The sequence below is a fragment of the Engystomops pustulosus genome, chromosome 4, assembly GCF_040894005.1.
Source record: "Engystomops pustulosus chromosome 4, aEngPut4.maternal, whole genome shotgun sequence".
In the NCBI taxonomy this organism is placed as follows: Eukaryota; Metazoa; Chordata; class Amphibia; order Anura; family Leptodactylidae; genus Engystomops; species Engystomops pustulosus.
In genome coordinates this window covers 128430552-128448263 of record NC_092414.1, presented here as the reverse complement: position 1 = coordinate 128448263, position 17712 = coordinate 128430552, and the positions used below count along the sequence as shown (strand labels likewise).

The window sequence follows — 17712 nt, the reverse complement described above, 5'->3', positions numbered from 1 at the left end:
CCCCCCTGTAGTATGCAGCCACTAGCCCCCGTCCCTGTAGTATACAGCCATCAGCCCCCCCCCCTGTAGAAAATGTCCACAAAATAATAAACTTCATATTGAGAAGCTGACTGTCGGAAACTGGTGGGGGCCCCGGAGCTTGAGCCCCAGGAGCCCCTCCTTTAATCCGGCCCTGCCATCCCCTCATGAATACACTGGACCGCTGAAAGCTGAGGCTATGGGACTGCTGTGTCTGCTAGCTTTATCTGAGGGTTGTGATAAAGCTAGCAGTTTAACACTGCTAAAAATGGGGTAGTGCTATGAGCTGCTTACTTTGGTAAGAAGCTCCTAGTGCACGTTTTAAAGGTGACAGGCCCTCTTTAAGTTTAAGGCAGCTTTCAACTACACAATTGCGTGGTGACATCTGCTGTACAGTATTTATGTACGTAAATGTGGAGTTATTTTCCTTAAGGTTCTGCCGCTGATCCAACCATCCATTGTAACAAATGTACAGCAAATCTTAGTAAAATAAAACAAACACAAAAATCATCATTTTTGTAAAAATAGCTTTATTTTCAGATATACCAATAAAAATGTTTTGCAATATGAAGGAATATACTTCAATAAGGAGGTACTGCATCTAGCACTCCGCAAGTTCTCTATGTAACATATATGAAAACCCTGACACAGTAGAGTTTTGGATGTTTCTGGAATATGCAGGCACACTCATCATGCCATCTTGGAAAAATCCTCATAGGGGAGGCCTTCCACCTTCCGGCCAGTCAGAGGTCCCTATAAATGGAGAAGGGAAAAGTTACAAATGTCTACACCATGATGGAGGAAGATGACAAAAACTAGTTACGGTAACAACATACATAACAACATGCTTAACCCCTTTAGGACGCCAGCCAATTTGTATGTTAAAGGAAACCTACCATTTGATTTCAGGCATTATGAAGCAAACATACCTTGTGAATGCTGTAGCTACACTGATGCAGGTACATACACTCACCGGCCACTTTATTAGGTACACCTGTCCAACTGCTAGTTAACACTTAATTTCTAATCAGCCAATCACATGGCGGCAACTCAGTGCATTTAGGCATGTAGACATGGTCAAGACAATCTCCTGCAGTTCAAACCGAGCATCAGTATGGGGAAGAAAGGTGATTTGAGTGCCTTTGAACGTGGCATGGTTGTTGGTGCCAGAAGGGCTGGTCTGAGTATTTCAGAAACTGCTGATCTACTGGGATTTTCACGCACAACCATCTCTAGGGTTTACAGAGAATGGTCCGATAGAAAGGCAACAGTGACTCAAATCGCCACCCGTTACAACCAAGGTAGGCAGAAGAGCATCTCTGAACGCACAGTACATTGAACTTTGAGGCAGATGGGCTACAGCAGCAGAAGACCACACCGGGTGCCACTCCTTTCAGCTAAGAACAGGAAACTGAGGCGACAATTTGCACAAGCTCATCGAAATTGGACAGTAGAAGATTGGAAAAACGTTGCCTGGTCTGATGAGTCTCGATTTCTGCTGCGACATTCGGAAGGTAGGGTCAGAATTTGGCGTCAACAACATGAAAGCATGGATCCATCCTGCCTTGTATCAACGGTTCAGGCTGGTGGTGTCATGGTGTGGGGAATATTTTCTTGGCACTCTTTGGGCCCCTTGGTACCAATTGAGCATCGTTGCAACACCACAGCCTACCTGAGTATTGTTGCTGACCATGTCCATGCCTTTATGACCACAATGTACCCAACATCTGATGGCTACTTTCAGCAGGATAATGCGCCATGTCATAAAGCTGGAATCATCTCAGACTGGTTTCTTGAACATGACAATGAGTTCACTGTACTCAAATGGCCTCCACAGTCACCAGATCTCAATCCAATAGAGCATCTTTGGGATGTGGTGGAACGGGAGATTCGCATCATGGATGTGCAGCCGACAAATCTGCGGCAACTGTGTGATGCCATCATGTCAATATGGACCAAAATCTCTGAGGAATGCTTCCAGCACCTTGTTGAATCTATGCCATGAAGAATTGAGGCAGTTCTGAAGGCAAAAGGGGGTCCAACATGTTACTAGCATGGTGTACCTAATAAAGTGGCCGGTGAGTGTATCTTGTTTAATCCCTCAACCGAGTGATTTTGCTGAAAAAAAAATTTTTATAAAACTAAGATAATGAAGCTCTGTCGCTTGTGTGCTGGGGCTTGGTACTTCTCTTCTCCTCTCACATTAGAGAGGTTTTCCCATCTTGGCATTCACATTTAATTGAATTAATTACCGTGTGAGGATAATTGCTCATAAACGTAGCCTTGCTGCCCCTTAGAAACAAGTTAGCTTCCTTGGATACAACCACACCGCACATGTACCATTTATCTCTGCTTGACCACCTGGCTTCAGTGTTCTTTGCACAAAGAAGAGAAATCTTACAGCCGTCCTGTGGTAATCCCTCCAGCAGAGGTGGTCATATCCAAGGACACAGTCTTGTTTCTAATGGACTATATTACTACATTTATGAGAAATTATCTTTACACAGGTAAACATTTTTTGACAACATCTAATGAAGAAATGTATATATGTTACAGATTAATGAAATTGAATGTGAATGCCCAGACCAGAATACCCCTTTAAGCATGCACTGCTTGAGAGAATGATGTAATCTAACGGTGTTGTGCCTGACAGGCAGAAGTAATCATTCACTACACCATCCCCCAGCTGCTGAATAAGTGTGATCCATCTTAGGTTGATTAGTCCTGTCTTAACAGTTCAGGAAGCTCCGTGTAATGTGCAGGCTGAAGGCAATCCAGCTTTCCCAAGATCCTGAATGTTAAAATTGGTGGGCGATACGGTGGTTTAGTGGTTAGCATTACAGCCTTGCAGCGCTGGGGAACTGGGTTCAAGTCCCAGGGTCAACATCTGCAAAGAGTTTGTATGTTCTCTCCGTGTTTGCGTGGGTTACCTCTGGGTCCTCCGGTTTTCCCCCCAATCTCCAAAACATACTGGTAGGTTGATTAGATTGTGAGCCCAATTGGGGACAGTGGCCGATTTGGGAAACTGCGTATTCTGTGTGTGCTATATAAATAAAGGAATTATTATTAATAGTTTTTATTCAGGAAAACCACTCAGCTCAGGGATAAAACAGGATATGTGCCTGCATCAGTGTAGCTACAGCATTCTGAAGGTAAGTTTGGTTCATAATGCATCAAATCAAATGGTAGGTTTCCTTTAAAGCTCAGACCTTCTTTTCTTTTTAAAAAAAATCTGCCCATTGTCTCTTCTCCTCAGATTTTCAAGAGTTTTCAAAAACGCTATTTTTGGCATGCGGTTTATTTAGTAAGTGCCTTTTATAAGCCTATGTAGTGTAAGCCCCGACAAGTAACTCCATTTTATGAACTTAACATCTCAAACTATTTAAATCAACATTTGAGAAGAATGTTGACCCTTTTCTTTCTCAGGAATCCAAAAAAAATTATAAAATAAATATGGAATAAAATATTTACATTTCAGTTTTTTATAAGAATATTCTCATTTAGCCCCAAAATGTATATATCTAGAGGGCATTAATAGTAAAAATACACCCCAAATTTTTTGGACGGTTTTTCCAGAGTATGTCAATACACATGAATGTCACATGCCGTTTCGGTGCACAGCGATGTCCAGATGGGAATTAGTGCTATTGGGATTTTGGTGGGCCAATTTGGCTATAAATATATTCATGTGCCACGTACTAGCAGATCCCCTAAAGGATTAGTACAATAGGAAACCCACAACATTTTGTAAACAACCTCCCTCAAACAATTTATCTAGGGTTACATTGGGCATTTTAATATCCGAGATGCTCGCCAAAATGCAATACAAAATGAATGGTGCAAAGTAAAAATTGCATTGTCCTGTCAAATGTATAATTTTAGTGCTAAATGTATTTTGCCCAAATAATGCCACTGGGGAAAACACGTAAAAAATCATTACACGGGTTCTCCCAGGTACGCCAATACCAAATATGTGGCAATAATCTACAGGCTGGGAGCAAGGCAGGGCTCAGAAGGGAAGAACTGGCATTTGCAGCACAAACATTTTACTATTTTTTTCTGGCATCATGAAGCTTTTGTAGATGCCCTTAGGGACCAGTACAGTAGAAAACCCAGAGAACTGACCCTAATTTGAAAATATCACCCCTCAATGAATTTAGGGGCATAGTGAGCATTTTAACCCCACAGGTGGACCCCAAAGATAATACATAATGGACAGTGCATAGTAAAAATTTTTGTATTTTGCTTCCAAATACAGTATCTTGTACTCAGCTCATGCCACTGGAGACAAACACCCCAAAAAATCATTATGCAGCTTATCCTGGGTATGGCAGTATCACACATATATATATATATACCGTAATCTACAGGCTGGGCACACGGCAGGGTGCAGTATGTGGTATTATGTATAAGCTGTGGAAAGTACATCAGCCACATTCATCCCAGGCACTTCTTGCAAAGAAGTCCCAAGGCGCCTTCTCGCAGACAAAAATTGGGCCTTCATTCCTGCTAGCTGACTCCGTATCTGAGGCCATTATACTCCTCTGACACCATATAGGTTCTATGGCCCATACTGAAGTAGCTACCGGTCATATGCAGCAAAAACTGGTCATGATATAATATGACACTGGGTACAAAAGCTCACTAGGCACACATGGCAGTTGAGTGCGTTATCCGTGCAGAAAGGATCTGATGCAACAATAATACACACCGCACTACACACAAATGCGTTTGGGGGGGAAGTGGATGATGGGAGTGATCACAAAGGGGTGAGCCACAGGATGATGAGTGTAATCACACCGGGAAGAAGACAGGGGATAATAGGAGTATAGGATGAGTGATCAGGTAGAATGGGTGTAGTAGTATTAGTTAATATTGGCATAGTAGCAAAGGCAATCTGCTCCTCTCTCCAGATGGAGAATGGAGCCGCTGGGGAGAAGGAAAACAGTTTAAACAGCCCATTTTGGCTGTAAAGCGCGGTGATTGACCAGTCAAGTCCAACTGACCAATCAAAGTGATCCCCGGGGCAGGACCGTTCTGATTGGGCGACTTCACCAGACCAAATACAAGCCAACATGTCAGGCAACATGGTGATGATTTGTGTGTATTCAGCAGCCATGACTTACTATTACTGCATAGAGATCTAAGTGACAGTAGTAATAGTACATCAAGGAGCTCCAAGAGTTTAACACCTTTTTGACAGACGATATAACTGTATGTCCCAGTGCCATTAAAGATGTTTGTAGAGGACTCATAGGCTGAACCCTGTTCAACCAGGGTACGTAACCACCAATGCGTTAAGTGCTGGTACAGATTCTCAGATTGTGGGGAAAAGACCACCAGAAGGCAATTTAAAATGTGCTCGCTCCGAACACTGGTGTTACATTACAGCTGACAGACGGCGGTTCAGCTCCAAAAACAAATAGCGTCCAGCTCACCCAGAAAGCTCTTGGTTTCCCACAGAGAAGTGGAAGAAGTAACCAGAAGTCCATCGGTTCAACAGCATACACAAGGAATAAACTACAGAACATCGATGGGAATCCATATAAAATAGCAACTTTTATTTCATCCACCTAAAAATCCAGGCATCATGATCATGGACACAGCAAAAAAACTATGCGTTTCGTCAAATCGGAGTTAGTCATGATCAAGTCCAATAGGACGAAACGCATCATTTTTTAGCTGTGTCCATGATCATGATGCCTGGATTTTTATGTGGAAGAAATACAAGTTACAATTATATACGGATTCCCGGTGTAAACAGAAAACATACTGCTACATGTTGCTACTGCAACAACTCCTACAGCGCTTGGGGATGTAATAATACATGTGGGAAAGGGGTTAATCATGGAATCATTTACAAATATATGAATATTCATTTTTACTTACAGAGCTGATAACTATTGTAGCAGAAAAGGATTTTTCATTTATACTCTCCAAAGTGCCAACATTTCCCTTGTATCCTCCATTTAATATTAGAACTTGCTTCCCTGGTACAGAAAGAGAAAAAAAGGTTACATATCCATCCGAAATCCCTAGAGCCTCCAGAATGAGGGGGAGTGTCTAGCAGATCCCACTTTATTATTGCAATTATTACAGCAACATTACATAACAAAACAATGAAAGCTTTTTAAATGAGAATTTTCACAATAACTTGAAGATGGACACCAGTATAGAATTACCAGAAATCTGCAATGTTGGCTTATTCTGAGACATTCATAGGCTGATGTTCCTTCAATGAGAGAGATCATTTACCTGGAACTGGGATAACCGTTTCTAGATGTGTCTGATCAAACTTCAGTTTGTCCCCAGAATCGTTAAGTTTCACTATTGCTGTATATCTATCAATCACCTCCTAAATAAGAAAAACACATGTATTGATGAGGATATATCTAGTAACACATAGCCAGTGTGCTAGGCCTGACAAATTCACATCATCTCCAGTGAACCCATCCCAAGATCAGAAACATCTGCCATAGCAACACACCATGGAGAGAGTTACCTTTACTACAGCTTTCTTCTTGTAATATTTTTCCCCCAACTTCTTTGTTATAATTTTCACAACAATTTCCTAAAAAAATAAAAAGTACATATAGATCAGACTGAAGATGATTATGTAAAGTATTTCTAGACAGTCTTAAACTTCCCCAGAAGTATTATCCAACATCAGACAGTGATATATCTGATGCAGCAGAAGACTGTCTAGTTCTATTCCACACTGGTCTAATGTCCAACACTTTAGGGGAAATTTACAAATTCGCTCCTCTTATCCCTTAATAGATATAAAACCAGGACGTTTTTAAACCTGCTCCACAAATTACGAAAGCAGATTGATAGTGAAGATACAATATCTAAGCTCTAGTTACCAACAAACAAATACAGGCGGCACAGTGAGACAAAAGGATTGTAATCCAGTGTGGGTGCAGGCTCCAGGGATTCGACTCAAAACCCCAGCGGATATCCAAAATTTGTAGACAGAAGAGCAGCACTCCTTGGTATTCAAAATTTATTCACAAGTGGAAAATACAGTGCAACGTTTCGGCTGGCTCAATGCAGCCATCTTCAAGCTCTAGTTACCATATGCCATGAATTCTTAGGAAGAGGATACTGAATGTGCGGCTTACCGGATGCAACCAGTGATCCGTTCGCTCAGTTTTCTTCTTTTTCTCCTCCATCTGTTCACATAGAATACAGAATTTAATTTCAATAAATAGCACTTAGATATAGGTTATATTTCTGAAATATACAAGACATAAACCATTAAAACACATTACCAAGCCTCTATAAAACATGGAATATGGTTACCATATATACTCAAGTATAAGCCGACCCCTAATTTTACCACCAAAAACTGGGAAAACTTATAAGTATAAGCCGAGGGTGGGAAATGCATTGGTCACAGACCTCCCTCGTATACAGCCTGCCCCCGTGTAGTATACAGCCTGCCCAGCCTGCCCCCGTGTAGTATACAGCCTGCCCAGCCTGCCCCCGTGTAGTATACAGCCTGCCCAGCCTGCCCCCGTGTAGTATACAGACTGCCCAGCCTGCCCCCGTGTAGTATACAGCCTGCCCCGTGTAGTATACAGCCTGCCCCCGTGTAGTATACAGCCTGCCCCCGTGTAGTATACAGCCTGCCCCCGTGTAGTATACAGCCTGCCCCCGTGTAGTATACAGCCTGCCCCCGTGTAGTATACAGCCTGCCCCCGTGTAGTATACAGCCTGCCCCCGTGTAGTATACAGCCTGCCCCCGTGTAGTATACAGCCTGCCCCCGTGTAGTATACAGCCTGCCCCCGTGTAGTATACAGCCTGCCCCCGTGTAGTATACAGCCTGCCCAGCCTGCCCCCGTGTAGTATACAGCCTGCCCCCGTGTAGTATACAGCCTGCCCAGCCTGCCCCCGTGTAGTATACAGCCTGCCCAGCCTGCCCCCGTGTAGTATACAGCCTGCCCAGCCTGCCCCCGTGTAGTATACAGCCTGCCCAGCCTGCCCCCGTGTAGTATACAGCCTGCCCACGTGTAGTATACAGCCAGACCAGCCTGCCCCGTGTAGTATACAGCCAAACCCAGCATTAAAAAAATAAATAATAAACTTATATACTCACCCTCCGGTGGCCCAGATGTGCAGCGCTGCTCCCCCGATGTCCGCGCGGCTCGTCTTCAGGCATCCGTGCCCGTCTTCTTTCTTCTGCAGGGCGCCGCCATTGATCTCCCCTGGCAGGCGCCGAAGACAGCACGGAAGCAAGAAGACGAGCAGCGCGGACATCGGACATCGGGGGAGCAGCGCTGCACATCGGGGCCACCGGAGGGTGAGTATATAAGTTTATTATTTTTAAAGTATTTTTTACTTATTTATTTGACTCGTGTATAAGCCAAGGGGAAGTTTTTCAGCTTATACACGAGCATACACTCACCGGCCACTTTATTAGGTACACCTGTCCAACTGCTAGTTAACACTTAATTTCTAATCAGCCAATCACATGGCGGCAACTCAGTGCATTTAGGCATGTAGACATGGTCAAGACAATCTCCTGCAGTTCAAACTGATCATCAGTATGGGGAAGAAAGGGGATTTGAGTGCCTTTGAACGTGGCATGGTTGTTGGTGCCAGAAGGGCTGGTCTGAGTATTTCAGAAACTGCTGATCTACTGGGATTTTCACGCACAACCATCTCTAGGGTTTACAGAGAATGGTCCGAAAAAGAAAAAACATCCATTGAGCGGCAGTTCTGTGGGTGGAAATGCCTTGTTGATGCCAGAGGTCAGAGGAGAATGGGCAGACTGGTTCGAGCTGATAGAAAGGCAACAGTGACTCAAATCGCCACCTGTTACAACCAAGGTAGGCAGAAGAGCATCTCTGAACGCACAGTACGTCAAACTTTGAGGCAGATGGGCTACAGCAGCAGAAGACCACACTGGGTGCCACTCCTTTCAGCTAAGAACAGGAAACTGAGGCTACAATTTGCACAAGCTCATCGAAATTGGACAGTAGAAGATTGGAAAAACGTTGCCTGGTCTGATGAGTCTCGATTTCTGCTGCGACATTCGGATGGTAGGGTCAGAATTTGGCGTCAACAACATGAAAGCATGGATCCATCCTGCCTTGTATCAACGGTTCAGGCTAGTGGTGGTGGTGTCATGGTGTGGGGAATATTTTCCTGGCACTCTTTGGGCCCCTTGGTACCAATTGAGCATCGTTGCAACGCCACAGCCTACCTGAGTATTGTTGCTGACCATGTCCATCCCTTTATGACCACAATGTACCCAACATCTGATGGCTACTTTCAGCAGGATAATGCGCCATGTCATAAAGTTGGAATCATCTCAGACTGGCTTCTTGAACATGACAATGAGTTCACTGTACTCAAATGGCCTCCACAGTCACCAGATCTCAATCCAATAGAGCATCTTTGGGATGTGGTGGAACGGGAGATTTGCATCATGGATGTGCAGCCGACAAATCTGCGGCAACTGTGTGATGCCATCATGTCAATATGGACCAAAATCTCTGAGGAATGCTTCCAGCACCTTGTTGCATCTATGCCACGAAGAATTGAGGCAGTTCTGAAGGCAAAAGAGGGTCCAACCCGTTACTAGCATGGTGTACCTAATAAAGTGGCCGGTGAGTGTATACGGTAGTCTCTCTCATTAAAAGAAAAAAATAATAAATACATATGTGGATATGTCATCTTTGCCTAACATCACTGGTGGTTTCACCCTCTCCCATAAGTATTTCCCAGAGCCAACTACAGGGAGGTTTCCCCACAGACTCCCCCCATACAACAAGGCTCCCTGCCCATACACAGCCTAATGCAAGATTATTTTGGTATAAAAAGAAAAAAATAAAATAAAATTATGTGCGGCACACAACCTAGCCAACAGCTCTGATGTATTATCCCTTACCTCAATGATTTCATCGAGGGCAGACTTCTTTTTCTTATCTTTGGGTGGGTTCAGAGTGGGATCTTTTCTTTTAACTGGTCCAGTCACTGCAGGGGGTTTCAGTGCATTGCTTGCTAGTGAACCACTGCTCAAAGAAAGCAGCAGTGTAACGTTAAGACCCTCATCTGATACATCTTGGCGATACAGTTGTGAATGAATGTCAGAAGAAAAATCTTACCTTGGCTTGGAGGATGATGGTCCTGAAGCACTTGCTCCTTTAGCCAGATTGAATACCACTTAGGGAGAATAAAAAAGTTCATGTTAAGCATCAGTAGGATACTAGAGCACAGAGCCAATAGGCCAAAACATCAAGAAAGAATCTTTACACTGATGGTGTCTTCATCACACCCTGAGGCCAAATAACTGCATATTTAGTCATTTAAATACCCCTTTACAGAAATATACCCAATATCAAATTGTGATGTTTCATCAACATAATCCAACTAATTCTGCTTTCACACAGACGTTGTGCAGACGTATACGGCGCCCAGCCTTGTGGCACCGTAGAATGCATGGGAAAAATAGTTTCCCATGTTTACTATGGAGAGGGGAGGGGTGAACAATGTGCTCAGCACGCTATCGTATGCTTTCCTAGGCAAAAATGCGGTAGTATGAAAGTAGTTTATGGTTCCATCATGACTAATATAAATTATGGATCAAACTTGAGCAAGTCTTGGCACCATGCCCCCTTACTTACTGTACTTTTCTACAGGACTTACAAGACTCAGTTTAGACTCCACAATGACCTGACTGAATATGAAAATCAATGCATCTCCACCACCCAATCTCGTACTCCATCTCATTCATCTACCTGCTCTTTTTTGACACTTGGGCCCACATACACAGAGATTTGGGAATGGAGGGTCACAGTCATTACAAACTGAGGAGTGGTCTAAAGTATTTAAGCTTTGCCACAAGTCTTGCTCTGCTAGAACCCAAGAGACTAATTTTAAGATTTTGTACCACTGGTACATGGTCCTCGCCAGACACATTATTTCCCACCTGTCTGTTGGCGTTGCGGGGACCCTGGAGGCGCTTTGTATGGTGGGGCTTTACAAGTATCCAACCCTTTTCTGGGAAAAGGTCATAGCCCTAATCAAGGGCCTAACAGGAATTCAACTGGAGAACTCGCCCCTTACTCTACTTCTACTAGTTTCAAAAATTTTGGTTATCTCCAGGCTATAGAAATCCTCAACAGGCCCTTCTGTAAATGAATGGTACCGGGAGCTCTTACACCTGCAACGATTAGAAGAGCTCATAGCCAGATCCTTGCAAACATTTGAGACAAAGCTAAAGATCTGGGAACTTAACAGAAGTCTCCTTGTTTTGCTTCTCTTAGTTAAAGGGGTGTTCACATTTCAGCAAATTAATGTCATGGTTTGTATAATGAAAAATTATATAATTTTCAAATATACTTTCTGTATCAATTCTTCACAGATTTCTAGATCTCTGCTTGCTGTCCTGCTATAGAAATCTTCCATGTTTAATTCCAGTGAACAGAAATCTGACCATGGTCACACAGGTGCACGGCTCATTAGTATCAGAGAGTGATCAGAGCTGTGTGATATAATGAGCCGTGCACCTGTGTGACCACGGACAGATTTCTTTCCACTAGAAATAAACAATGAAGCTTTCTATAAAAGAACAACAAGCAGAGATCTAGAAAACTGTGAGGAACTGATACAGAATGTATATTGGAAAGTTGTATAACATTTCATTACACAAACAATATCAATTATTTGTTGAAATGGGAGCTCCCCTTTAATGGAAGTGAGCCCTAAACCCTGATGTACACCCTGGCACCTGCCCTATTTAGTCAGGTCCTGTACCTCCCCACCTGTGGTATAGATTCCAGACACTTCATCTTTTCCTTCATTTAAAGTCTCTTTTTGTCACTTTCTCGTCACAGCCATGTTATGTTTCTCCTACACATTGTGTATGCTGTCATTAATGAACCCTACACGCTGTTGTAAATCTGCGCTACATTCGTAACCTGTATTACGTCAGTACTGTGCAGATGTTTATTACATACTCAGATGTTTGCCTTATTTTTTTTTTCTACTTTGTAAATTATTGCTTGTGACTTTAGCACTCAGTAAATCCCTCTTGAACTATAAAGTAATCCAACTTATAAAAACAGCACAAGACATCACTTTAAACGACAAAATGTGGGAGCACATACCTTTCTCCTCCTCATTTTCTCTATTCAACTCTGTGTAGACCGGAGTCTCCTGTAATACAAACATTTACGTCATGACAAGAACCTTTATTCAGTTAGCACTGTAGCAGTGGACGCTGTAGATCTTTGCACTTGTGGTTTATGTCAGGAGGATTACCCAATGTAACATATGCAAGCTGAAAGAGGAGTTGCATATCTTTAATATGACACCAAAAGTATGTGTCTAGGTACTACATTACTGAACACACGGGACCCTCCCCCTGCAGCCTCTAAATTCGACTCAAATCAGGCAAAAATGAATCTTTTCAGCTAATTCTAACATGACTTTAGAGGATAATTTATTTTATAAGCAAAAGGTGAGATTTCACATAAATAATGGGATTCTAGAAAGGACATTTCATGCGGCTAGTATAATGCAGTAAAAAGCCGGTGACAGGCTATGTCTGGGTCGTGGGGTAGTGTATAGTCATATTTTATAGACTGCACACACCTGACTCTTCACAACAGGACCATCTCATAATAAGCCGATAGCTTTCTGAAAAGGGGTATTCCAACCTGGGCATTCACATATAATTTAATTCATCTGCCAATTTATATTATATATACACACATTTCTTAAATTGCATGTTATTAACAAGTACGTTTATGAAGATAATTTTCCATAAAAGTAGCCATGTTGTTCCTTAGAAACAAGACACGGTCACTGGATATGACCACCACCGTGCTCTTCCAGAGATGGCCAGACATACACCTCACCACCTGGATTCAGCGTTCATTATAACAAATAAATGTACCGTATATACTCGAGTATAAGCCGACCCGAGTATAAGCCGAGACCCCTAATTTTACCACCGAAAACTGGGAAAACCTATCGACTCGAGTATAAGCCGAGGGTGTAGTATACAGCCAGTCCCCATGTAGTATACAGCCAACCAGCCCCCATGTAGTATACAGCCAACCAGCCCCCATGTAGTATACAGCCAACCAGCCCCCATGTAGTATACAGCCAACCAGCCCCCATGTAGTATACAGCCAACCAGCCCCCATGTAGTATACAGCACAGCCCCCAGTAGTATACAGCACTGCCCCCAGTAGTATACAGCACTGCCCCCAGTAGTATACAGCACTGCCCCCAGTAGTATACAGCACTGCCCCCAGTAGTATACAGCACTGCCCCCAGTAGTATACAGCACTGCCCCCAGTAGTATACAGCACAGCCCCCAGTAGTATACAGCACAGCCCCCAGTAGTGCACAGCCCCCAGTAGTATACAGCTTGTCCCCAGTAGTATACAGTCTGCCCCTATTAGTATACAGATACTAAAAATAAACTTAATACTCACCCTCCGTTGTCCCGATGTTCGTCGCGGCTCCCGGCGGCTTCCGATCCCCATCGCGGCTCCCGGCGGCTTCTTCACTCTTCTCTGGCCGGGAGATAGCGCCGGCCGTCGCACACTGTGATGCAGCGCTGTCGCCGCTGATGACATCATCCGCAGCGACAGCGTCGCATCACAGTGTGCGACGGCCGGCAGATCGCATGAACGCGACTCTGCCGGCTAGAGAAGACAGAAGAGAAGACGCGGGGGGCCGCGACAGGGATCGGGAGCCGCGAGGAACATCGGAGACATCGGAGGGTGAGTAGTAATTTATTTTTTTTTTATCATTGACTCGTGTAAAAGCAGAGGCGAGGTTTTTCAGCACATTTTTTGTGCTGAAAAACTCGGCTTATACATGAGTGTATACGGTATATACATGGCAGATGAATTAAATGTGAATGCCCAATGAGAATATCCCTTTAACCCCTAAAGGACACAGACCTTTTGCATTTTTACATTTCACTTTCAAAAACCCATTACTTTTTTTTATTTTTCTGTGTACACAGCAGTATGGGGTCTTGTTTTCAGTTTAACATGTTCCTAGTAATAGCATTTAACTGCCCATGTCGTTTACTGAGAAACTAGAAAAAATCCGGTAAAACTGATGAAAAAACACATTTGCGCCATTTTCTATTGAGCCTTGTTTTTAAGGCTTTCTTTGTGCTCTCCAAATGACTCCTCCACTTTATTCTATGGGTCAGTATGTATGATCACGGAGATACTAATTATATATTTAGGTTTTATTATGTTTTAGTAGATTTAAAAATGTTTTCCCATATTTTGAGGCCAATAACTTTTTCATACTTTGGGGACTGTGCAACCTTTTGATCACTTTTTATTAAAATAATTATGTGTTGGAAAAATGGCAAAAAAATGGCATTTTGGACATTTTGGTTAATCACTGGGAATAATAGTTTTTCTATTTTGATAGATCGGCATTTAGGGACGTGACAATGCCCAACATGTTTACAATTTCATCTACTTATGTTTATCTGGGGTGGGGGGCCGCGATTTGAACTTTTAGGTTTTAATTTTTAATATATTTTTCTAAAAAAAAAGAAAAAAAAAAAAGTTTTACTGTATATTTAGTAACCCTAGGGTACCTAAACCCTACACGGTCCGATTGATCCTTCCATATACTGCAATACTACGGTATTGCAGTATATGGAGATTTTCTATTGATCTGTAATAGTGCGTGGTTACAACCGCTACCTCACAATGACGTTGGGAAAAGTCATGGTGCTTCAAGGGGTTAAGTGCTCATTGAGGTAACACAGGTAAACATATGAAAAAGACAACATTATGGTGTAAAATACCTCCTCTTTTTCACTCTTGCCCCTTTTTACTTGCTCTTCAATAAATTTTGCAGTCCTTTCCTCATCATCAAGATCTTGTTTTTTTTTTCTCTCTAGTTCTTCTTGTCTCTTGATTGTTTCGGGATCCCTGTCTATGTACTGAATGTACCAGCCCTTTGGAGTTTCATCCACTTTACATAAACCTACGAAGATATAAAAACAACCAATCAATTTGGATGTAATTTAAGAATAATTTGAGCCTAAACATTCACAGGAACGTTGGTGGATGTATACATGTCCCCTGTAGGCCGGCATTGGCCACACAGAGCGGTACAGAGCTAAATGGTGCGGCAACGTACCTGGAGTAAAGATAGGACATGTCCCAGCTTTCCCCATATTACGGCGCCGTGCACCATTTCTATGGAGAGGGGCAGGGACGAACACTGCTCAGCCCTCCTCCTCTCCCATGCAGCATTAAGAGGTAAAAGATGACACCAGATAAAAATGACAAGAGGTAGGTAAAAAAAAAAAAAAAAAAAAAAAAGGCTAAACCTGAATATAAACAGTTAACATACAATATAACATACAATATAAACTTTACATAGATAATTATCATTATCTTGTTGTGATTATCAGGCCTACATGACAAAAGACAAGTAAAAGAAATGTTACCTTCTCTGCCCAGCCACTTTGTGAAGTCTGTTAGTGTCTCCCACTGCGTGGCATTCATGTGGACGTGCTCTCTGTGACTGATGTACTCATTGTATACAATGTTATTGTGCACACGCTTTGTTCCTAGAAGGTATAAAAGTGTAAAAATGTGTATTAGAAATGCATTGTATCAGCCAACAGGTAGAAAAGACTATCCCAATAAAGTTTTTGGCAAATATCTTAACTGAATGATGCATATGGCTGCGTTAAATGTTTTATTGCAGGTTACCTTAGTATAAAACAAACAGTATACTACTTAACCCTAGGCCAAAATTAGCGATCCAAAGTAGATACATATTGGAAGAATGTTCTGGCATAAACACAAAATCTTTAATCACTGACTTACAGCTTTAGGGAAAGAAAACGTAAACACGGCGGTTTCTTACCAAAACGTCTTCTTAGAAGTTCTACAAAATCATTGCGGAATTCCCTTTAAAATAAAGAAATATAATGACAGTAAGAAAAAAAATTAGAAAGAACAAATCAACATTTCTATAATAGCAGCAGCAGATTACAGCTCCAGTTACACAGAAAGACATATGATCCGTGTTTGTGGAGTGACCCTCACTGACCACACACATATCTGATAACTAATTCAAGTGTTGCAGGTAAATTGAATGATTTTCAGTTTTCTCACAACTAGATTAAGATTAAAAGTGTTAATCTACATACATACACGTTAATCTAATGACCCATCCCGCTGGGGCTATGAACCCACAGGAATATGCATCCAGGATGTTACCGGCAGACCCCAAGCTGCCATGTGATACGATCAGAACCCTGTGATCACTGCTACTTACCTGGTTGTTTGTGCCATCCCTAGAACGTGGTATTATATTGAGCCCTGGCCACCACCTCCTGCAATCTTCTTCTGAAGCATTGCCATAGAAAGGTGGCACCTGAGAACAAGGCCGCAGAACAACTGCTGCAGAATCCTGACACAGCGGTCGCCCAGGGGTTCTTACAATATAAATGATACAGGAAGCTGCCAGAATAAAATGCGCAGGGATAGGCACCACCCGGCTCGGTCATGGTGCGGCGAGACACAGACGGCATATACATGAGGCCTAGGTCATACATGTGACATAAATATATAGTCTATGGTGATGTAGGAAGCAGTACACGGACATTGTGTGGTTTCTACAGGTTATACTCACTGAGAGAAGTAATCCATGAACTGCTGGGGGTTCTCAGACGCCAGGAGCAGCTGCCGCTGGTGGGACTCGGACATGCAGTGACACTTGAAGCCATTCTTAAAGAGATAGAAAGAGAAGGATAACAATTTCTAAGTGTTAGGCTTTCCAGGAAAATCTGTATCTCCAATAAATATTATTTACCTATAAACTTCCAAACCCCCCGATCAGCCCATCATAAAGCAAAGTGACATTAGCTTAACCTATGTACCCCAAAACCTGCCTGCAAAAGAGTATGAGGAAGGCGGTGAAGGGGTTAATGGCAGGATAACAGGTGACCCAGAATGCAGTGTACATAATGACATGACCCCACCACAGACTCCTATAGACTACTAGCAGGCAGGGGCACACGTGCCACACACAGATCAGTCACCTCGTCCCGGCACTGCTTCTGGCACATCTGGCAGTACCATCTCAGCTTCTGAAGTCCCTTCGATTTAATGCGGTTGGCGATCGCCTTCGGTGTGAGAAAATCTGACTTGCCCATAGCTCCAAACCCGCAGCTCCCGGCAGCGTATCCGACAACAATGCTCTACGTAGTACATTACGTCACCACGTCAGGAAGAGAAGCGGGGCCTGAGTGATGCTTCTACGGGGGAGGAGCGAGCGGTAGTGCCGCCATCTTTGTAATGGGAATTTGCCAGTGGTATGCCGGTACTAATATGCGAAGTCTGTATGAGAACTCCCTATATAGCAGTCATTCACTGCTTCATGTACATCTATTGTAGTCTCAGGGGTATTCAGTAATTTTAGTATTGAGCAGCTGAAAAATTTCATCTCTCTGCAACTGATTGTTTTTTGATGTCATGTACATAAGGCGATCTAATTTTTTTCATTAATAATTGTATAGTTTCTGATTTTTTGTTTTGTTGCCGAAGGGCTCTATCAGACGGGCATTTTTGACGTTAGTATGCAATCCGTTTTTTTGCGGATAGCCTACTCTACTGACTCATTGATTTCTATGGGTCTGTTCACACGACCATTTTTTTCACAGATGTGCAGAC

At 42.8% G+C, this 17712-nt stretch overlaps 1 protein-coding gene across 2 annotated transcripts; it reads right to left on the bottom strand.

Moving 5' to 3' along the window:
- Nucleotides 1-528: 528 nt before the first annotated feature.
- On the bottom strand, nt 529-17325 carry KIN (Kin17 DNA and RNA binding protein). Of its 2 annotated transcripts, none has more exons than XM_072147415.1 (13): nt 17082-17325; nt 16673-16767; nt 15902-15945; nt 15477-15599; nt 14826-15007; nt 12139-12187; nt 10135-10192; nt 9918-10044; nt 7143-7193; nt 6521-6589; nt 6274-6373; nt 5908-6008; nt 529-771 (listed from the first exon to the last, which is right to left on the bottom strand). In XM_072147415.1, exons 1-13 carry the CDS (start codon nt 17193-17195, stop codon nt 709-711), a joined length of 1176 nt encoding a protein of 391 aa, XP_072003516.1. In that variant the 5' UTR covers nt 17196-17325; the 3' UTR covers nt 529-708. The 2 variants fall into 2 exon arrangements, with proteins under 2 accessions (XP_072003516.1, XP_072003517.1); XM_072147416.1 differs by having other exon boundaries at nt 9918-10041; nt 17082-17321.
- Nucleotides 17326-17712: the final 387 nt, after the last annotated feature.